Genomic DNA, 21,491 nt, shown 5'->3' on the forward strand with positions numbered 1-21,491 from the left:
CGTGTGAATAGCTTGCGGCTCAAAATGCAGCTTTCGATTGTGTCACCTGTTTACATTCGCCCTCATCCCCACCAGTGTCCCCACCAGTGTGATGACGTCAATGTTGAGGTCCGAATGCTCGGCCAAAAAGACATCCGCATCCGGATCAAAACACCGCCTTGAGTGGAACCACAGACCTGTTTTCCGCCGTGGCAAGATAGTCAAATCCCAGCGAAGTGGTCGAATTCCAGCGATATGGTCAATTCCAACAACCAGTCTCCTCGTGACGCTGTCAGTCTACCTGCAAAAACCACCCGACAAAAACCCCGACTCCATATTACCCCAAAGCGGGGAATCCATCCCCGACATCAGCACATCAGCAGAGGTACTCCACGCCAAGCCGATGCAGGTCGATTCCGCAGGCACCCGATGACGACCCAAGGCCGACGGCGAGACATTCGGTCACACGACATATCATTCCCGTGCTGGACAAGAGCCGGAAAGACCCCGACAAGAACGAGCAGTGCGGTACCGAGTACATACGCAGGGCAAGAAGCGCCTTGCATAAGTGGAGACGACGAAGCATAGCACGAGTAAGTACGAGTTGGAGGAGCTCGAAGAATCGGGGTGAGGATGCGCAGTAAGCACGAGATCATTTTTCGATCACCTCATGAAGATATCCTGCGCTCAAAAGAATGATGCTACTAATTATAGAGCGGCCGTCAATTAAGAACAGTAAGGCTTTCTCCAAATCTGCTATGTGAGAAGGTATAGTATGGTATATGCGAATCATCACGCTCAAGCATGTCCGTTCCTCCTCTTCGCCTCCTCGAGCGCCGCCTTAAGCCTCTTTGCTTTCTCCAGCTCGTCACTAGTCTCCGCAGGTTCCCCCTGTTGCTTGATCAAGTTCCCCGACTCTTCGCGGTCTTGGTCGAGCACGGTGCTTCGCCGATTGAACTCGTCTTTCAGCTCGGTCTCCTTCGCGCTCATGCGTGACTGGATCTCTTGGACCTTTGACTCGGGTGCGCCGTCGAGGCGCGCTTGTGCGATATCGGCATCGGCCTCGATTATATTAAAGTCGATCTCCAAACGGTGGAAGATGACGAGGAGCGAGTTGGACGCATCGTGAAGTAGGTTGAGAGACTCGTTGGCCCGGCTCAGAACATCGGCATTGTCGCCCTCTTTCAGGTCGCGAAGTGCAGCGACGATGCGGCTACGTTCGCCCTGCTCAATGCTCACAGCACCTACAACGGCCTCTTCTGCAACTTTGATCAAGTCGCCCAGGCGTTCTACCTTCTCGTTCTTCGCTCTGTAGATGGCCTGTTTCTCGGCTTGTTCGAAGTGCTTCTCAACCACCTTCATCTTCGCCATGTTGCCAGCGTTGTACAACGGCTGGATCTCAGTCTTCTTGTATCGCTTGTCTCGCTCGGCAATAGCTTGCACGACCTCGTCGTGGGCCTTTTCGATCTGTTTATGCAAGTCTATGAGCAGCTCAAGACAGTCTTTAGTGGTCATTGTGTCACCGCCTCCGAGGCTCTTCAGTCCAGACACTGAAGTCTGAAGCAAAGTCTCTGCTTCGATATACAGGTCGGTGAGTGCGGTGATGTCGGCCTGAAGATCTTGGTATACTTTGTCAAAGACCGTTTGCACGTAGCTCTTGCACTCGTCTTGATCTTCCTGATTCTTCAACTTGTTCTCCTCCTCCTTGAACTCAGCTTCAAGATCTTTCAACTCGGCATAGGAAATCTCGTCTGCATTGAACAGATCGTCATTGTGAGATTCGCTTTCTTCTCCGCGCTTGCGACGTGCATCGGCATTTTTTCTGCGCGTGAGCGATGCAGATTTCTCCCAGGATGTTGTCAATTCCTCCGTGTCTTTCAATTTAGACTTGATAGCTGCAGCGTTCTCTCGAAGCGACTCAACGGAAGAATTCTTTTGCACAGGCCGGATTTGGGTAGGTAGAAGGCTATTGAGCGTGTCGAGAGCGTTGCCCTTTGGAGGTGCTACCATAGAGACTGGGCGCCCTGACGTAAGATTCAATGGAGCCACGACAGGAATGTTACTCGTCCCATTGCTGCCACCTGGCTGATGAGCTGCTCGAGTACTGCCGGAATCTGGAGGTCCGAAGAATATCTCATCATGGTTACTTCCAGGGCCCACAGGAGTGGCTATATTTGGCAGTCCAGAATGTCCCGTTGCTCTTCGTTGAGCAAGAGACGATTCAACGCCCGTTGTCATAAGAGGTGGTACATAAGCTTTGTATAGCGACTGTGCCTGCTCTTCGGCAGCCGTAGCTTGCACAGGGGTCGAGTCATCTGGGACCGAGCTTGCAGGAGTCAAGATGGCTGTAGACTGTGAGGAATGGATGGATGGGTCATGCGTATCTCCAGTTGGAATCTTTGAGCGTTTCAGCAAGGGCCGGCCACCAGGGCTGTACTCGTAGTCATCGTCATCCGGAGATTCCTGTGGTACTGTGACACTCAAGCCTCGTGGATCGGCGGCAGCAGCAGGTACACTTTCAGCATGTACATGCTCGGCCGCTGGGACAACCGTCACACTATCGTTGTAGTCGATGCCTCTAATGGCAGATTCAGTCTTTAAGAAGGCCTTGAACGTCTTGATTTTTTCATCCACCTGCGGTTCATTTGCTTCGCCACGGAGCATGACGATGTAACGCTCAAGAGAGCCAGCATACCAGGGATCCAGATCTGGTATCAGATCGAGGGCTGTAGGTTTAGGAGGTTCGGGTGGTTCCCTTGACTTCTCTTCTTCGAGTTGACGACGGAGGTCGTCAAGCTGTTTTCGGAGATCTACAACGGTTGCATCGCGCTCCCTGATCGTGTCCTCCTTCCCTTCCATGTCTTCTTTGATCCTCTCGATAGTGAGATCGTTTTCCTTTCTTAGCGCATCAGCATCGATCTTTGCTTGTTCCGCAGCAAGCTTCATGACTTCAATCTGCTGCGTCAGCTGCATGCTCTGCTCGTCTGCTAAACTTCTGGCTGCCCCCTCTTCAGTCTTCAAGCGCGCTATCTCAGCCAGAAACTCAGCCTTTCCGGCTTCAATCTCAGCCTGTACTTTCTGCATTTCGTCTTTGGTTTCTCTACGGAGGCGCCAAAGTTCCTCATCTTTTGCTTGCAACTTGGCAGGAAGATCAAGGTCATCCTTGGAAACCCGCATATTTGGTTGCTCCTTATCTTGTTGTGACAGACCCCAGGTGTGACCGACATCGCTGAAGAAGCGCGTCGTGCCGGGTCTCTGTCGCGGTGTCTCCACCGACGACGCTTGCGCATCTGATGGAGGTATCTGAATAGGAGATACCTGTAATGCAGCAGGTGCCTGAGCCCGTTGCGGCCCACTATGGGCTGCACCGGGGCCCTCGAGCTGGGCTCGTTGTGGTGCATTGTGTAGCTGTTTTGGTGAATTGCCACCCCAAAGCACCTCGCCCATCACAAAACCTTGTTGCGCATCTTGAGCTACAGTATACTTCTGGAGTGGCTTAGGCGAAACTACCAGTGGTGCGACAACCGCATCATTTGCAAAGAAGTTTTGTTGGGGTGTCCTAGGTGAGGGTGTCCTATGTACAGGACTGACTGTGGCGGTCGGAGGGGTCGGCTGGTATGTATCGTGCTGACTGTTATGGTAGGGAGGATTGGCTGGACTCGGCCAGCCCTGTGTAGATGGTGGCGAGGGCTGATGAGCAGGTAGCTCCACGCTATCCAACTGTGCAGGCTCAGGTTTTTTCGCGAATAGAGCTTCGTCGTCAATCTCATCGCCCGCACCGAAGTTCTCCCAATCTGAGGGACCACCTGTGCCTAGAGCACTGAATCTCGATGCATCATCCCGAGGCGGAGGTGGTGTGGGAATCACGAACGAGGGCGGTTTAGGTGAAGCTGTCCGAGTCGCTGCACGTTGGGATTGTAGATTAGCTAATGCGATTGAGCTTACCGAATCGGTACGCGCAGCGTGGTTTGGTGCAAAGCTAGAAGCATGATGACTAACAACAGGGGATACGTATTGGCTCTGCGGAGTAGCCTGGTTTACGAAGTTCGGTGCAGTGTCAGTACGTTCAAGCGGTCTTGGTGCTTGCGTGGTCGACTCGGGCCCTCCTTGATATGGCTGTCCCATAGAAGGTTGCTGAGGCTGTTGCCATTGCTGCTGTGGCTGTTGCTGCTGCTGCTGCTGCTGCTGATACCCAAAAGAAGGCTGATTGTTATCTTGATAATTTTGTGCATAATTGTTATGCACGGGCGCCGGCGCCGGCGCCTGCCACTGAGGTTGCGTCTGTGCAGGGCTCTGCATCTGCTGCTGCTGGTGAGTCTGCGCATACTGCTCCAATTGCGCAGCTTGTTGCTGAATGTACGACTCGGGCACTGGAGGCTGGGCGTGTTGGAGAGGCTGAACAGGTTGCCCCAGCTGTCCGAAATGCGCAGGAGGTTGCGCAGCCTGCTGCTGCTGCTGTTGCTGATGCTGGCCGTGGATTGGTGGAGGCTGCTGGTATTGTTGAGGTTGCACATACGGTTGGTGTGGCTGCTGTCCTGACTGCTCGAACCGCGGTGGCAAAGGCGGCGGTTGTGGTTGTTGATGTTGCTGCTGCTGCTGCACACCCTGGTAGCCCTGCGCATAGAAACTAGGGTCTACGGTAGGTTTGGTATATGTGAACCTCTTGTTCCCGCCCTGCAAAGGTGCATGCTGAGCTTGCTGCCACGCCGGAACATCTGGCGGAGGAGGCACGTATACGCCAGGCATAGGATTTGTGTTTGACGGCATGTATGCCTGTACACCTTGCCCCGACAGTGATGGTGGTATGTATGCTGGAGCCTGCTCGTTCGGACTCATCACAGTGCTGGGAGGCCGCTGGAGTACAGGGGATGGCGTGACTCCAATTTGGTCCCCGCCGTATATCGAGCCCGGGCGTCCCCCTTGCGAAGGGGGAAAGTACGAGCCGGCAGGTGTAGTAGAGGGTGGTGGAGGTGCAGCATTGTTATACCCTGGGTAACCTCCTTGCTGTGTATAGCCTGGATTTGACTGTTGCGGCTGCTGCCAGTTCTGTGCGTTCTGGACGTACTGTGGTGTTTGCTCATTCTGTTGCTGCACGGCAGCTGCGAAGCCATAAGGTTTGGGCGGCGGTGGAGGGGGAACGTCGCCGTGCGGCTGAGGCGCATATGGATCTGAAGGCTGCGTCTGTGGGGGGTACTGCGACACTTGTCAGCGCGACTTCAGGAAATGAAGCTATCATCCTCGTGCCATACCTGCGAGCCCGGGGCGTAGCCGCCTGGCATGGCGCCATATGTGTTGGGGTTGTACCCTGATTGCTGCTGCTGCGGAGGCGGTTGTTGGCCCCATTGTTGTTGTTGCTGCTGCTGCTGTTGTTGATAAGGCGGCACCGGCGGCGCGTGCTGCCCTGAGAAGCTCGCTGTGCTGCCGGGGCGGTCATACACAGGCTGGCCGTAGTTTTGCATGCTGTCTACGTTGACGTGGAGTTAGAGGGTCGCAGCTAGACACGAGCGCGGCGGACACAGCAAGGGACAAAATCTAGGACAGAGCACAGCAAGAACTGTGGGGTAGTAGGCATCTGCTATATTTGGAATGTAATTACAGGAAAGCGGCAGATCCATGCGCGACGAGGCTGAGGGCTGAAGCTCGACTGTTCACGCCCTGATGTGGGCTGGTTGGAGCCACGCGCTGACTGCGCATGCGTTGCCGGCGCCTTCGCTTAGCCCCACTAGGCCGTTCCCTTCCCATCCCCTCTCTGCTTGCCAACTTCCTCGATCACGAATTGTACATCCTTACTTACAGCTTCCAGTAGCTGGCCTTTCTGCATCGCCACTGGCACTGAGCTGACGACCCCCCCAGCGTTGCTCAGCGTCATCATGTCCCACTGCGTGTACTGTGGGTCTGTGCCTGTGATGATACGGATGCGCTCCAACGAAGCATAGACTCCTTCCGTAACTTTCTTCCCCGTCCTTTGCTTCTGTATTTCAGTGGGCTTGGGCTCTCGGCTTTGATCGCGGTTGGCTTCGGTGTTGTAGCGGAAAGCGTTCCCCTGTGGCTCCAGACGACTTCTTGCACGTATCGTTTCTACGCTGCTGAACGAGGCATAATCAATGGGGATCTGCATGTTGATTGATTGACTTTCTTGCTTGCCGGAGATTGCTAGAGCATGGAAGACGCGGTCTTGCAGTGGTCCCGGTAGGATGTGAAACATTTGTACAACTATGTGTTCTGTGGTCAGACATAGCTCATACTTCACAAGCTCGCAAATGCATGATACCTTCGCAGAAGCATGGTGGTGGGACAACTCACTGCGCATTTCTACCTCCCCAATGGTCAGTTCTTGCTTGAGGCTGGCTGCAGCCTCTTCTAGGGCGCCAGCATCCCACTCGAGAAGTAGATTTCCATCGTACAGATCTGGTGTGTACTGGTATTCCCACCAGCTGTGGTCATTCATCAGTAGGCTGTCTAGCTCCGTGTGTCGTATATCAGTCTCTAGATGCTTTGATCGTCTGGCGAACCATGTGTGCTCGCCCTTTCCCTTTTTGCGCTGTTCGACCGAGATGGGCACGGCAGAGGTGCCACCATCGGCGCCCGTGATCTTGACATTCTTGCCAGTGGGTGCCCAATTGCCTGCAACGGAGAAGCCAGTCTCGAAATCCTCTTCGAGCGCTTCTTTGAAAACGGTGGCAAGGAATGTCTTCAGTTCTGGTGCACTGGTGGATGGCACTGCGAATTGAGGGTGTTGCGGAACGTCCTCCACACGCAATCGTTGCAGACTGAGGTAAGTACCCACCATCGTGCTGACGGCGGAGCGGAAGTCTTGGGATGTCTGAAGTGGGGATGTGGTGACACAGGCATGGGTGATGTTTGACGACCCTAGACTTCTAGACTGCGCTATCGTGACGCAAGCATATCGCGCCGTTGGCTAAAGATAGAGTGCTCCAGGCATGGCCCTTTTACACCACCATTGATGCTGTATAATGCAGGGTATAACGCAACAACACTTACATATGGTGTTGGGTAACGAACAATGAGGCACGTGTTGCACCCATGCCGTTCAGCCCATGCGACGTCAAGACTATCGAGGTCAAATTTTTCGATGAGGATCTGGAACAGGGCGTGGAACATCCATGAGGTTGGTCATGAGCCGCCAGACAAAGAAGACCTGGAGTCAAAGCACTTGACATCTCGGCCAAGCCCACAGTTGCGAGCGAACAGGGAGTGGCGAGCACAGCAAGGGGGCTCAAGGATGTGGGCTTGTTTCCAAATTCTCCGTTGTTGCTGGCAATCAGATGTCTTCGATTGAGAGAGCCGACGATCAGTTGCGCGTATCGAAAGGCGCGATCATGCAAAGCGCGCATGGATCATGGCAAAGTTTTACAATTGCATGCTAGGAAACTCCGAATGCTGATCACCATGCCACGTTTTGGGCACACAAGCTACCCCACCACGATTCGCCACCTGTACGCTCTCGGATTGCCCTTCGCAGCAAACGGCCAACCCGTAATTCCCGTCTGACACGAGCCAACGTTCCAGACACCGGCGCACCTACTACCGTAGTAGGCGTGGGGCATGCAGCTCTCCACTTCCGCATGCCGATGCAATGCAGAAGTCACTGAGCTGCCGTGATCTGCCCCGCGGAGCCAGGGGTATAGTTCCTTTGTGGGCATGATCAACAGGGCCACATTGGCTGCTTACCCCACCTGCTGCGGCCCATGCAGAGAAGCTTGAGTGCACCTCGCATCCATTTGCTGCAGATTGCTTGTCGATTCGGCTTAGATCGAATCGAGATAAGCTCCCATGCTTGTGGCTTGAAACGTTGATGCGGACTGGCTGTTGCGCTTCTGATCTGCTTCCGAGAGGATTCACATAGCGTCTTATCTCGTTGAAAGAGAGTGAACGGACACTGCACTGAGAGTTTTGCTAATTTCAATCACGTTCAATGGGCCCATGTTGAGTTGCCCACGGTCATAACTTGATTGGCACAAAGCTGAAAATATGGCACGGCACTCAGTTTTCATGGTGGAGGTCTGCATGTCTACTGTATCATTCCACCATCGCTATGTGTAATCATGTAACCTGCATAATAACAGGCATGCTTGAAAGAAAGCCAAATACGCAGCTAGATTTTTCCATGCGCGTCCAAACGCGCGATTGCATGGCTCGATGGCCCAGAACGCCGGCTAAGTGTTGAGGAGGACTACAGAAAACCTGAGCCGTCCTACCAGAAGAGACAAATGTTCATGAGCAGCGATTTTGCGCTTATATCGCGCAGTCATCTTTATATTGGCCACATGTTGCGGGGTATCATTGAAATGGGTCCTTAAAACCCGTGTGTGGCCTATAAACTCTTGGGTCTGACTCAGATGTAGAGAGTTTAGTGTTGTGGCGAGCGTTGCAATTTCGTCCAAGCCGAACGGTACTGCCTGCGCATAGTCGTGCTCGTCAAGAGTCATGATTTGTCTTGAGCTTAACGTGATGTCAAGGGGACTCATCCCGATCTAAAGACTCGTCATCTGCTACCCGTGCTGCAATTTCCCCTGCTCTTACAAGAGCAGCCAAAGATCCCTGGGTGCGATAATCTGGCGGTGGTAACTGAATATGCGCAGGAGGTCCAGCGGGCGGGTGGGCCAACGATCGATCCAATGGTGATTGTGACAGTCCGATATTGGGCACGGGCTGCGGAAGCATTCTCATTGATTTAACGGGATCCATCATTGCTGGTTGCGTGGCCTGTGGAAGGCTATAGTTGCTGTGTCCGCTCTCAGAAGATAACGTCGTATCCTCGTGTGAAAGGCTTGGAAGATGCGATAAAGGCTCTCGGTTGGATCGTCGTGATGGCAATTCTAATGGGTTGTGATAGTGCGAAACGTAACGGTTGACCGGCGTTGACATGGTCGTAGGCGTCTGCTGCAACTGCATGTATGCAGATGAATGATACGGAGCTGTTGGATTTTCCAGGTTTCCTCTTATGTCTCTTGACAGAAAATTGGATGAAGGCTCGAACGGTGCGTCTCTGGGTACAGCATTGGAATGTGGAGATGCAGCCACCGGTGAGTAAAGCTCTGTACTGCGAGGCGAATTGAACCCAGACAAAGGATGTGAAGCTGGTGATGTTGGCTTCGCTGGATACAATGGTCCCATTGGATAACGTGCAGGTCCAGCGGGAGGAGTGGATCCTCGTACGTGCTGTCCAGGAAGAAGATCGGTTACCGCCGCGCTGAGCCGCCTGTTTACTGCTCGTTCGGTTTGATCGTGACTACTGGCTCGGGTCGACGTGCTCGTCTCCGTCTCCAACTTCGATCTTTTGCCTTCTGAAAAGGTCAATATCCATTGCTGTAAATTTTAGTGTAGAGAGAAACGGACCTTTGGTGGGTGCATTGTGCTTGGCTCTGAATTCCTCCAAGTACTTTTGATACGCTTCATATTGTATAGTCTTCTTGTATTCCGCGAGTCCTGCGTAATACTTCTCTTTGGCACTATTGGCTTGACGCTCGCAGGCCTCGCGTTCGTCTGCAGGTAGAATCTGCCATCGTTCACCGACGACCTTCGCGATTTCGGTAAAGGACAGGTCTTGCCCCTTTAAGAGTTCTCTAACTTCTGCGCATCTTTAGTCATGCGTCGCAATAGAATTTGGTGGAGCCCTACGGTTGGAGAAGATCACATAAGCCGAAGGGGGGCGCTCTGGAGCATTCTCGTCTGGCTGCTCAGGTCAGCAACAAACCCAAAATTATGCGTCTTCACGACACTATCGTTAGTCAGAAGGTGAACGAACCTTCGGATGCCGCCGATATTTCCGCTTCGTACTTGTGGCGGTATTTCCGTCACCTCCGGTTGAGATTTGCTTGCTCTTGCTCTCAGTTGCTGAATCGTCACTGCGATAGGAGCCCTCGGCGCTTGCTCCTCTTGTAGTGGCGATGGTCAACGGACGAAACGACGACTGCCCTCTTGACTCGGCGATGGCCCGTTGGAGTTTCTAAATTAGGTATTAATCGAGGCATGCTTCGAGCAAATGTGCAGGTCCAGAAGAGGGGGTATGACGTACCCTTCGATGCCCAAGTTTGACGCTAAGGTGGCTCAGATCGGACTCTGTGATGTCGAGAACGGTTTCCCAAGTGTCGAAGCCCTCGGTAACGAACACCTCAGAGTACTGGGCAAGACCCAATCGCGCCAGGCGTTCTTTCAGCTCGCTGCTCATGTAGAAGGACACAGACGGGTAGTGTCTGGGTGGTGTCGAGGTAACGCTATTGGAGCCGCGTTGTGGTATGTATGGATGTGACGGTATCGATAAGGGTGAACTTGAGCGCTGCTAGGAGCCGATCCTAACCCACCCGAGACGGTGGACGGAGCGGGAATGTGCCTTTTGGTATTAAGCCCCCAGTGGCCAAAGGCGGCAGGATCAGGATGTGCAGGAGGGAGAAGAGTAGAGGTGTGTAGATGAGAATAGTTTACAGGCAGAGATTCAGAATAGGAAATGGTCAATTTCTGGTCGCGGCCGGTGATTGGTGCGGAGAGTAGCAGTAGCGTTGGTACTGACGTTTCGTAACGAAAAACTAGGTAGGGTTAAGTGTTGCAGGGCGCGGAGGCGCAAGAAGAGTAAGTGCTGAGCGGCGACTAGTGCGTGCTCATGAGTGGGTGTGCACAGTTTGGACTCGGGGAAGGTGGGACCTCCAAGAGCTCGAACTCTGTAATTATACTGTGGTACAGACGAGAGGCGATAGTTGGACAGCCGTCATGGAATAATGCTGGCTTTAGGGTTGGCGCGGCCAGGACAGTAGCGGCCGACAAGAGTCAGGGGACGGGCGGGCATCTGTCGCGCGTCGAAGGGGTGTGCAGGCACGAATAGACCGGTCGTGCACAAAGACCTCAGCATGCGAGCAGGCCGGCGCGGAGCAAGACGAGTACAGTGGGATCCAAGAGGGCGGGCAACGGCTAGGATGCAGGGCTGGGCGTGCGCATGGCGGAGCTGCGGCAGAGACAAGAATCAAGTGTTGGGTCAGGATTGCGCGGTGGTGATGATGGTCATGTTGGGAACAGGAGAGCAGAGTTTTGAGCCACCAGCCCGTGAGGTCAGAGGTGCAAGCGTGGGTTGTCGGCGGGCGACGGCGTTTTTCTGGCCAAGGCAGAGGAGCACGAACCGAAATGCGCAGGGCGCGGGACGACGAACCTCACTGTGAGTGGCTCGAAGACTGCAGGCAGTGTGGGAGAAACGCGAGCAGACGCTGAAATGCTGGCAACATCGCCAGAGCCGATGCGATCGGCCGTTGGCGAAATACGGCAATGCAGGACCGGCCTGCACTCGCGCCACGGCCGCAACGAGCCTAGGGACTGCTGCAACATCCAACGTGTGCATGACCGCACAGAACTGCATCGCGATCGCGAGGGGCCTGGGGTCGAGCGCCTGGCTGCTGATCCGCAGTTAGCCTGCAATGACGTCCGCATTGTCTTGATGCTATTGCATCCTAAGCTCAGCAGCACTGCAGTCCTCCACACGGGCGCATACCGCCTCGGCCTGCATGCAAATGGACCTCTATCTGCGCGCCAGGGACCCTCGTCATTGGCTGGAAGGCCACCCATACACTGGCACACACCGTTGACGTCGTTGTGGGCGTACCTCTTCTTAGTAAGACCCTAGTCTGACCAGATCTTCGATCACGACTCATTCTACGACGGGCCCGGACGCTCACCAACATGCTGCTCCACTGGTGGGCCGCGAGCAGCGAGTGCAACTGAAGAGCAACACTTCCGATCTTGCTGTTCATGAGCGGGCTCAGATGACGCCCTTTGCTACCCTGTAAGATATCACCGACAAGCTGGTATGAACGCCATGGTGCAGGATGACTACGGAAGAAATCCCCTTGATTGTCTGTCGGGTAAGTCAATTCCGTGTGTATGTGCGAAAGTGAGGCCGACTTTGGACGCTAAGACAGGTGGCATCAACTTTCGAAAGTAAAGACAGAGTCCACTTTTGTCAGTCCTTGCGATGCTGCACATTAGCAGCCACGGCATGATGCACCTGTGAAGACCTTACGAGTTCTCCGTGTCAGCCTGTGATGCGGACATGAAGCTGCACCGTCAATGGATGGACAAGATCGGCTAGATTGGCATCGAAATCGGAGATCTTCGATGTGAGCATGATGGAGATCTGCTGAACTAGGATCGATGTTAGCTGCACTCACACACGTGTTTTGCGGATGTCTCCCCGGTGTGGTTACGGTGCCAAAGACCAAATCTTGACAGATCGAATTAGTGCTAGTATCCAGGGAACTAGGCACATCGTACCATAAGTTCCTGAGGCAAGTTCACGCCCAACAACGTGCTAAGCGTCTGCAATCGTCCGACATTCATCGCAGTTCACGACTTCGTGAGGCTTCACCACAATCACTTTCAGAGTTATAATGGCCATAAGTCACCTGCTGCGTGTCTCGAAAAGCTTATTGGAGCGGGATTCATTACCGAGTCACGTCTATTGTTTTAGTTTCTTGGACAAGCCTGACTCTGAGTCTGGCTATCCGTTGTGGCCTCATTTGCTTAGGAATATCCCTGAAAGACGTGTCTTCGACCGTGCATCCGGCAAGACTTCAGCTTGTTGGAACCTTTTTCTCAATGTGGTGCCATGCGTGTCAACTACACGATGTTGATCCACTTCACCCACATTAGATGCAATCTGCAAGTGACTTTGCTTTAAGATCATAAATGCTACTTATGCAGAGCAACATGCGATACAAACGCTGGGCTTGAGACTTCTTATGTTGAGGACATTGTTTCCAGACAGTCTAATCCTCAAGGACCGTCTGGCCGTCACCTCCAGGAACCATCTACGATAATGTCAGGACCGTCTTTGACGTCGTGTGAAACGCTCGTACCATGCAGATGTTGTTGCCGTTGAGCAGGATCTTCGGTAATTTGTTGTTGCCTTCGGCGGGATCACTAATTGCTCAATCAATATTGGGCCGTATTGGGTGTGCTTGCTCGAACATACATTTCAGTAACATCTTCCAGAACCATATCTGCAATTTGGTCAGTCGGGTTTTGAATTTCGCGGTTTCTCTACTTACTGACGTAGTCGTCGAATCCCACCAACTTCCCCGTGAATTCTATGCTAACTTAGTAATCGGTCTTCATATGGTTGTAAGCAAGCGCCTTATGATACCTTTTCCGCCGTTCATGATCACCCATATTTGCGAACCAACGCACTTGTCGATGAGTTCTGTGAGAGTTTAGTGGGGTTCCTACGGGCGAACCTGGCTGGCGCCTACCAAGAGGCAGCAAGTTTTCGAGCGACATTGCGGCGATTGAGATGTCCGATGGTTTTCTACGGTAGTTTCTGGTCCCCTGTTGTGTCGGCGGTTTAGACAGAGGCGAAGCAGTTGTTGGAATCAATTGATGCTTGGCGCTCGAGCCAACGGGAAGGCGCGCTAGCCAACATCTCCACTCGTCGTGAACCTCGAGCCGCCAGCGGCGTGGCGCAAGGCAGACGCTGCACAGTTTATCTGTAACTACCTTGGTGCCTAGCAGGAGCACTACAATGGAGGGTTATGCTCTTCAGACAGCGTGTGTCTCTTCAGGGCGCGTTGCACGTACGTCGACGCGCTTGCGATAAAATGGCAGCGCCCAATACGCCACCCAACACGGTCCATGCAAGTCAGAGGTATTGTAGACGCCGTCGCTCATACCCATTAGCTTTACTGATGCTATTGTAGCCTCAACCGGGCATCCCTGAGCTTCGTTGCTCTACGAACAGACCTCCAACGTGCCTATCAACCCGCCTTTCTGCCTTCTCAGGCTTCATCGCATATAAAGGATTGTCGATGGAAGCGTGGACGACCTATTACCTTCTCCGGTCGCGCCTTTAGTACAAAGCAGGCAGACTCGAACACAGAGGGAAATGTTGTAGCAGTAGGGTCAGGCATTGCAAGACAGACTAACGATCATGGGGAGGCGGTGCCACATCTTCCACAGCCGACACAGCATTTGGAAGACCTCGGCAATACAGCGTTGTCTAAACAGAAGGGCACGTGCGTAGAAAAGTCGACTGCGCAGCCTTATCATGTTCGAGCGGACTATGCAACTGACCATAGCTCGTCGCCAGAAGATCTTACAACGAACGTAGCTTCACCCTCATTCATCGGCACTCATAGCGTCGGCAGCGATGATGAAAACACCATGGCGTCTCCCGAGTGCAGTACAATGGAAGATGTCACTGACACTGACTTCCTGTCAAGCTCTGCTGATGAGAGCGGTAGCCAATCAGAAAGGGACGACACTGAAGCTGATGATGCTGTAGAGAAGGCAACAGAGGTGCACACACCTCTTGAGTTCCAGATACCTGAAAACGTCCTACGAGCTGCAATGGCTGCCCCTGAGAACACCAAAACAAGTTTCTGGAGCAGCAACCTCTACCGTGGACCAGATTGCAAAAAAATACTTGTGCATTACTGCAGGACCAAAGCGGTGGCAGAGCGAGTTGCCCAGCACTTCATTGGCGAGAAGGTTGTTGGGTTTGACATTGAGTGGAAACCGTTCTCACACCCTTTATCGATCAAAAAGAACGTGTCTCTTGTCCAACTCGCTTGCGAGAATCGTATTGCCCTCTTCCACATTGCATTGTTCCCGGGAAATACGGCTGCGCAACTGATGCCCCCAACATTGAAGGCTATTCTCGAGTCTCCAGAGATATACAAGGTTGGGGTTGCTATCAAAGGAGACTTCAGTCGTGTTATGAAATATCTTGAAGTCGAAGCTCAAGGGGTCTTTGAGCTCAGTCGATTGCACAATCTAGTACAATTTTCGGCGACTGATCCAACGAAAGTTACAAACAAGCTTGTAAGCCTTGCTTCGCAAGTCCAGCAACACCTGCAACTACCACTGTACAAAGGCGGACTACTTGTCGATGATCCAGACGATACCTCTAATGTCCGCTCCAGCGACTGGAGTTTGCCGTTGAATCCTCAGCAGATACATTACGCTGCTGCTGACGCATATGCCGGGTTTCGCTTATACGATACCCTTGAAGAAAAGCGAAAGCAGTTGAAGCCTACTCCACCTCGACCTCTGGTATGTGATTATGACTCGAAACCGAAACCCGGCAGCAAGCGACGCAAGAAGCGCACAGCTGTTACGAAGACCGATGTATCTGAAAATGATGCTGCAGACGAATCTCCGGCTCTAGCAGATCAGAAAGAGGAGCTGAGAGAAGAGAGCCAAGAGGAGTCAAAGCTTTCACAAGACACTGACGGTTACGAAACAGCCCAGGAAGACTTACTGGATAGCCATCAACTCGAAGGTGAAGTCTCAGTGTCCTCCGAAGGAAGCGTTGAGTCCACGGACCAGAGTGGTGATGATGATATTCCGAATCCAGCGTCACTGCTAGGCAGTGAAGAGACTTTAACGCCAGACAACGCGACTCAGAGGCGAGTTGGCCGTATCAACGTGACCTGGCTAAAAGGACCTGATCCAGCTTACCCGACTCTTCCAAGACTCTCCACCAGCGAAGACCCCTCTGGTTCATCTGATGAGGATCTTGTTGACATTTCAGAAGACTTTGGGAACGAGAGGCCCCACGGGAATCTTGAGCTTGCAGAAACACCGAAAGCCAGCGAGACGACAAGTGAATTTGACGACTCAGAGCTTGATGAAGCTCTCCAGAACCTAGACATCGATAGCGACGGTAGATTGCAAGATGCCACGAGAATGAATGCCACGACCGAAGCCCCCACACCTCCAGAAGCTCCGGGTGCTTTGGCCCAGAGCAGTGTTGCGCCTGAAGCGACACAGGCCCTCCTGGAACCAAAGAGCGAGGACGACTCACCCGAGGATACCGCTTCCTCTTCCTCCGCCTCTGATGAGCAAGACCTCCTTGACTTACTCAACGACCCCGAAGTCATCGAGTACCTCCACACTCCAGCACAGCTCCCACTCCCTCCATCTGCGCCAGCCGAACCATCACTCCACACGCCAGAGTTCGACCGCGCAACATCCTGGGCGCATTCCTATCTCGCTTCTACAATCCCGTCTCCCTCCTCCCGCGTGCCCTCCCATATCCGAGCCACGATCCCACACTTGCGTGCGTACAACATGTGGCGTCATCAGAGACTCTCTGTGGACGAAATCGCTCGGCATTTGCGTGATCCGCCGCTCCCGGGCAGCACAGTGGGGAGCTATGTCCTGCAGGCGATCACGCTTGAGAGAATGGAGTACGATAAAGGAGAAGTAAGGGAGGTGTTGATGGCTATGCCTGAGGCCTTGAGGAAGGGGAAGTGGAGAGGGTTAGCGGAGAAGGTGGATGCTCGGTGAGAGTTGGACGTGTAAGCTTTAGTACAGATGCGGTATGTAATTACTACACTAGATTAAGACAGTCTCCCCTATGAGGATTGAAATTGAATTCGTAGCCCGGTTCCGAAAGTATAGTCACTCGCCAATTTGGCCTAACAGTCCTACAACAATGTAAAATAACGCGACTGTGTCTTACACAGCTTGTGAAAAAGTTTCCGCTCGTCAATCTGAACTTGTTACTCGATGATCTCCAGCTCGCCAGTCCTCTGCCTCGCAAAGGTGTCCTTGTGTTCGTGCCACAGCCGCATCAGCTCCTCGATGTACTTCTCATGCACCTCGTCCATGTACTCGGGTTTAGGATGCTTGTCTTGCACAATTCTGATGGGTTTGCCAACGACAATATTGATGGGCCTGCGGTATGGCATCATGCCGACATCGTAGTTGAAGATGCCACGAGCATGGAAGATCGGGACGGTAAAGCCCATGACTTTCTTGACGAGCATCTGGAACTTATGGAGAAGAGGGTGTGACTCGCTGTCTACTTGATCGTAAATGTCATTCTCGCCAAAAGCGAGGACAGGCACAAGGTCAGCGCCGGTACGAATAGCCATCTTGACGAAACCCTTACGGCGACGGAGGACGAGGCGAACGACACCGGGGCGTGCATCGAGAGACTCACGGGCACCGCCAACAACAATAGTGATGGCGCGACCCATGCCTTCGCCATTGTGTCCGCCTTTTGACAAGATGTTCTCGCAAGAGTCACGCGAGACTGAAGCCATGCCCAGACGAAGAGCATACTCGCGGTAAATGGGGTAGCGGAAGTTGGAATCAAGCGTCAGCAGCGCGTTGGTGATACCAGGAAATAGTTGGGAGAAGCCCAGAGCTTCAGTAGCGAAGGCAGCAAAGGCGCCATGGGAGATGATCCCGTGTGGGTGATAGCCAAAGATGTATTTCCTGGTAGGCTCCAGCTCCTGCGAACGGTGCAGCCGAGCGGGAAAGTACGAGGCGAAGAGCGACCACACCTTGAGACGCCTTAGGCGCTCGCTGCGGAAGGAAAGCTCTCCAGATGTGCCTGCATTGGAAAACAGAACATAAATGGTGTAGGGAAGTAGAATTGGCCAGAGGAGTGGGATGCTGCAGAGGAAGAAGAAAATGGCGAGGGATCCGACGATACTCAGCGTGTGCATGAGCACAGCGCAGGTCTGGAGTCGGCGCTGAAGCGGGACGTTCATAGGTGCAAATCTTATCCTGTCGCGGTAGTCAGTGATGGCGTCGAGTTGAGTGGTTGACGGTCAACGTACTTGCTGTTTGCCCATCCCGCACCTGCTTGTCGACCGGCCTTGAGCTCTGAGTTCCTGCGCTTCAGAGGCTTATCGATGCGGCTGTCCCTTCCAGCCTCATTTGACGGCTTGACGGTAGTCAAAACATCGCCATTGATGAACCGGGGTTTCTCTTGCAGAAAAGCGTCCTTCAGCTTTGGCTTTACTCCATTCGCAGAATCCTCTCGTGTGCCATTTACTTTGTTCTTTAGATCATCTGCTTTGTCTTTGACCTCAGTCGCTGCGTCCGATGCTGTGTTCTTGACGTCGGCGGTCGCGCTCTTGTGCTCGTTCTTTATCGAGACGCCGTATGTGCGGCCCACGGAGCCCAGTGAGCTGCGGGAGCCTTTTCTGTGGTGAGTCTTGGCCTTTGGGCTCTTCGGTGTCTCGTCAATGCCAGTGCCTTCGTAAGACTCCTTGTCCTTGATCGACGAATCTCTGGATGAACTCTTGGTCGACGCAGTCACTGACTTCTTGTCGTCATCCTGGTGCCCATTGGTGTTGACTATTCGAAGGACACCAACACCATTGGCCTTGGGTTCGGCTGTCTTCACATTGTCGTGATGTTGAGCTGTGCCGTTAGCAGCGCCATCAGCACCGTTCGCATGTGATCGAGGCTCGAGCGCTTCTTGGGCAGCGTCGGCGAATGACTTGGGCGGCAAGTGCTGAGCGTCGCGCTCCTCAGGAGCAGCAGGCTCTGGGTTTAGCGACATATCGGCGGACGAGCTGGCGGTATCTGGACGGTAGTTGACCCAAAGAGCCATGCAGTGTGGTTTTGTTGGACGATGCACCGATTAAAGCTGCACCATCTGACGTAGGGCAGTGGCTCCACCGGAGAGAACGGAAGCAGCGTACGACGCTACTGTCACAACAAAAGTCAATTCCACTTGTGGTGACGTTGCTTCGCCCTCAAGCGAATCACATTCTATGCATGTGAGGAATTCAACAACGCACGCGTCGCGACGTGACTGGCAGATTGGTTCCGATCTGGATGTGGCGCATGCCAAACCGAGGCTGAAAACAAGGCTTCGACCGAGCAACCACTCTCAAGTCGCCACTCTCTTGACTTGCCAGTTTCAGAACATGGTTTTGGCCTGACCTTCACGCAATTTACTATGCATTGCACTTGTACTCTTATTGGCGACTCTGGCACGCTCTTACTACCTGACTAACACTTGTTGCTGCCTGCGATCAGCACGAACACGTCACAGACGTCACACATAATCTTCGAGGCCTCTCAGTAAAGACTTACAGGCACATAGTTATGCAGACAACACCAGCACGTTCGTCTCGCATCACTGCAAGCAGGAGGCGAAGCGCAGCCTCTGCGTTGGGTCTCAAACGTGCAACTTCGTCTCCATCAAATGCAAGCTCTTCCAAGAGGTCACTACCAAATGAAGACTCCATTGCCTACGAGGATGAAGAGCTGGATGATCTGGGAATTATAGCCTCTTTGGCCGCTGACTTGAATTTCCGCGACGTGCCACAGTATATGGAGTACATCCGGAGCCGCATGTTCAGCGACATGCCCGAGAAAGCTGGCATGAACAGCACTAGAATTGCGGAGGTTCTGAACTTTAGGAAGCAACTGCCACCGTTCGTCACTATCGCCCATGTGGATGCGCTAAGTACCAGCTCCACCTTTGTTGAAAGGGAGATTGCTGAGCTGGCGAGGAAAGGGATATTAAGGAGAGTCACAATACCGCATCGTGGTGTCGGCGCTGCTGCAGTCGGCGATGGAGTCGCAAGCGTAAAAGAGTGGCAAGCTCTCGTCAGGGCACAAAACGACTTAGCCGAAGAACTGAAGGAGAAGTACATCCGTCTTATGGATGCCAATGCGATATCATCGACATTACCTGGTTCAGCGTTTAGTCCGGTGGAGATCGCTGCCCTGACAGGCACCGGTTTCTTGACCTCGATCTCTACATTTAATACAACTGTCTCTGCCTTCTTCGCCTCACCAGGCGCCGCCTCGTTGTCTGCGGTCTCTGCATCGGGATCTCGTCACGCTGCTGGCTCTCTAGAGGCTGTAGGTGGCCAGCATGCAACGCAACACATGCACGGTGGCACATCACACTCCTCTCGCACCCCTGCGCAAGGCATCTTTTCCTTCTCACTACCACATACAGGGATGCACATTAAGCTTATCGTCGACGCCCGAAACCACCTATTGGGTATTCTGAAGAAAACCAAGTTCAAAGCTGCACCTCTCGATGTACTTAGAGAGCGATGGGATGGTGGCGTCGCAGGCGCTGGGAGCGCCGAGAGAGAAGAGAGGAAGAAAGCAAGGAGAGAGTTTGTCGGCGTGCTGCCCGGTAGAACGAAGAAATGGAAGCAATTCTATGGCATGAGGTTTGAGTGGGCGTTAGAAGAGTGTGTAGGAGCGGGGCTGGTGGAGCTATTCGAAACGGGAAGCGTGGGGAGGGCAGTGAGATTAGTGGTCTAATAAAGGACAGGATACAACTATCAACAGACATGCATTCTAGAGCTGACTCCTCAACTCAGCCTGCTGGTCCAGGAACGATCCGATCGTATCTTCCATCGTCCTCCACTTCACACCCAACACTTCCTGTGCCCTTTGCGTATCCACCTTCGGTGGCTCCCCAAACGGACCCTCCAACTGTACACCAACACTAGGGTACTTCTCCTTTGCAAACTCTGCAACGCGGCTCCACGTCCAACCGTCCTTCTCGCCCGCAGAAAGAATAAACTCCTCTACCTCTCCCTTCGCACCAACCTGCACATTCAGCGCCTTGATGTGCGCACCCGCCACATCTCGAACATCTACAGCTGCCATCGGAATAATCGGCTTCGCCGACGTCAGCGAGATCCAGAGCATTGCGTTTGTGCCGTCGAGCGCGGCCGCAGAGGTCTGAGTCAGGTTGCGGCCGAAGACGAAGGAGGGGTGCAGGGTGATGATTTGGAAGGAGGAGGTATTGGATGCCGCCCAGGCGAGTGTTGCGCGGTGCGCGAGGACCTTGGAAGCGTGGTATTTGATGCCGCCGCTTGCCATTGGGTCGTCTGGGAAGGACATCTTGAGGTCGACGGCGATGGACTCGTTGAGTCCTTCTGTTTGCGTGTTAAATGGGAGATCAAGGTAGGGTAGGGGTTAGTTTTGGGGACTTGCCTTTGGCGACGAACTGCCCTGTGGCTAAGGCGTCAAGTGGGATGAGAGCGAGGACCGAGGAGACGATGACGACGCGCTTAATCGTGTCGAACTTCTTTGCGGCGTCGAGGAGTGAGATTGTGCCCTGGACGGCCGGCTCGACGTAGTCCTTCTCGAAGTCGGTGCCTTTGCCGGGCATGGGAGAGGCAAGATGGAAGACGTACGTCACGTCCTGAAGGGCTTCGGCGAAGGCATTGGGGCTCGTGAAGTCTGCGATGTTGACAAATTCGAGCTGAGCCTCATTCTTTGAGAATTGCTTGCGAAGGGGAGCAATCTGTGCTTCTTTGCGCACACTGAGGCGGACTTTGTAACCTGCTGCGAGGGCTTGACTGACAACGTGCGAGCCGATAAAGCCGGTCGCGCCGGTGATGAATATCAGGGATTGAGACATACTTCAACAGCTTTTGGGGTGTTTTGGGGTACCTGTATGAGGGGGATTCGATGAAGGTGATATCTTGACTTCAAAGCGCAGCGCTGGCCTTTTATGCAAAGCGAGCTTTTCCGAGTCTGCGCGTCTATCATATGATGACTGATCTTGACACTGCATGTTGAGCTACCATACATGATGTGCTTTTGTGATGAGTGATCGACGTTGTGTCGTGGCTCAAGCCAGAATATGGTTGTATAGTAATCAGTTCTGCTAATATGTCGAAAGCCCCCCGCACCACCTTCAAGTCAATAAGTAATCCACGTTTTACACGCACTCATTGCGTACTCACTGTGCTCGACTAGTAATCATTTGACAGTCACGGGAG

At 53.3% G+C, this 21,491-nt stretch overlaps 8 protein-coding genes across 8 annotated transcripts; 2 read left to right on the forward strand and 6 right to left on the reverse strand.

Annotated features, from left to right (window-relative positions):
- Positions 1–777: 777 nt before the first annotated feature.
- C7974DRAFT_323074 (uncharacterized protein) lies at positions 778–5,438 on the reverse strand (the record flags this gene model as incomplete). Its single annotated transcript, XM_046138880.1, has 4 exons — positions 778–3,208; positions 3,464–4,113; positions 4,225–5,130; positions 5,229–5,438. 4 exons carry the CDS (start codon positions 5,436–5,438, stop codon positions 778–780), a joined length of 4,197 nt encoding a protein of 1,398 aa, XP_045991434.1.
- Positions 5,439–5,569: 131 nt separating this feature from the next.
- C7974DRAFT_80538 (uncharacterized protein) lies at positions 5,570–6,886 on the reverse strand. Its single transcript, XM_046147305.1, has 2 exons — positions 6,283–6,886; positions 5,570–6,192 (listed from the first exon to the last, which is right to left on the reverse strand). Exons 1-2 carry the CDS (start codon positions 6,767–6,769, stop codon positions 5,702–5,704), a joined length of 978 nt encoding a protein of 325 aa, XP_045991435.1. The 5' UTR covers positions 6,770–6,886; the 3' UTR covers positions 5,570–5,701.
- A 1,345-nt stretch (positions 6,887–8,231) lies between these two features.
- On the reverse strand, positions 8,232–10,385 carry C7974DRAFT_80575 (uncharacterized protein). Its single transcript, XM_046147306.1, has 5 exons — positions 10,019–10,385; positions 9,749–9,949; positions 9,622–9,676; positions 9,340–9,573; positions 8,232–9,287 (listed from the first exon to the last, which is right to left on the reverse strand). The coding sequence occupies exons 1-5, from the start codon at positions 10,169–10,171 to the stop codon at positions 8,455–8,457; spliced, it is 1,476 nt and encodes a 491-aa protein (XP_045991436.1). The 5' UTR covers positions 10,172–10,385; the 3' UTR covers positions 8,232–8,454.
- Positions 10,386–12,355: 1,970 nt separating this feature from the next.
- C7974DRAFT_405858 (LSM domain-containing protein) lies at positions 12,356–13,430 on the reverse strand. Its single transcript, XM_046143087.1, has 6 exons — positions 13,233–13,430; positions 13,127–13,183; positions 13,032–13,070; positions 12,956–12,983; positions 12,840–12,903; positions 12,356–12,791 (listed from the first exon to the last, which is right to left on the reverse strand). Exons 1-6 carry the CDS (start codon positions 13,258–13,260, stop codon positions 12,750–12,752), a joined length of 258 nt encoding a protein of 85 aa, XP_045991437.1. The 5' UTR covers positions 13,261–13,430; the 3' UTR covers positions 12,356–12,749.
- On the forward strand, positions 13,382–16,377 carry C7974DRAFT_80765 (uncharacterized protein). The gene is made up of 2 exons (XM_046147307.1): positions 13,382–13,624; positions 13,677–16,377. The coding sequence occupies exons 1-2, from the start codon at positions 13,512–13,514 to the stop codon at positions 16,267–16,269; spliced, it is 2,706 nt and encodes a 901-aa protein (XP_045991438.1). The 5' UTR covers positions 13,382–13,511; the 3' UTR covers positions 16,270–16,377.
- Positions 16,288–18,283, reverse strand: C7974DRAFT_369424 (diacylglycerol O-acyltransferase 2A; the record flags this gene model as incomplete). The annotated part of the gene is made up of 4 exons (XM_046139942.1): positions 16,288–17,499; positions 17,553–17,731; positions 17,876–18,006; positions 18,091–18,283. 4 exons carry the CDS (start codon positions 18,281–18,283, stop codon positions 16,485–16,487), a joined length of 1,518 nt encoding a protein of 505 aa, XP_045991439.1. The 3' UTR covers positions 16,288–16,484.
- A 551-nt stretch (positions 18,284–18,834) lies between these two features.
- On the forward strand, positions 18,835–20,016 carry C7974DRAFT_437867 (serine-threonine protein kinase 19-domain-containing protein; the record flags this gene model as incomplete). The annotated part of the gene is made up of 3 exons (XM_046145222.1): positions 18,835–19,085; positions 19,152–19,328; positions 19,443–20,016. 3 exons carry the CDS (start codon positions 18,835–18,837, stop codon positions 20,014–20,016), a joined length of 1,002 nt encoding a protein of 333 aa, XP_045991440.1.
- An 18-nt stretch (positions 20,017–20,034) lies between these two features.
- On the reverse strand, positions 20,035–21,459 carry C7974DRAFT_80835 (NAD dependent epimerase/dehydratase). Its single transcript, XM_046147308.1, has 2 exons — positions 20,698–21,459; positions 20,035–20,639 (listed from the first exon to the last, which is right to left on the reverse strand). Exons 1-2 carry the CDS (start codon positions 21,125–21,127, stop codon positions 20,053–20,055), a joined length of 1,017 nt encoding a protein of 338 aa, XP_045991441.1. The 5' UTR covers positions 21,128–21,459; the 3' UTR covers positions 20,035–20,052.
- Positions 21,460–21,491: the final 32 nt, after the last annotated feature.

Source organism: Boeremia exigua (genome assembly GCF_020726555.1).
Source record: "Boeremia exigua strain MPI-SDFR-AT-0100 chromosome Unknown C7974scaffold_15, whole genome shotgun sequence".
Classification (NCBI taxonomy): domain Eukaryota; kingdom Fungi; phylum Ascomycota; class Dothideomycetes; order Pleosporales; family Didymellaceae; genus Boeremia; species Boeremia exigua.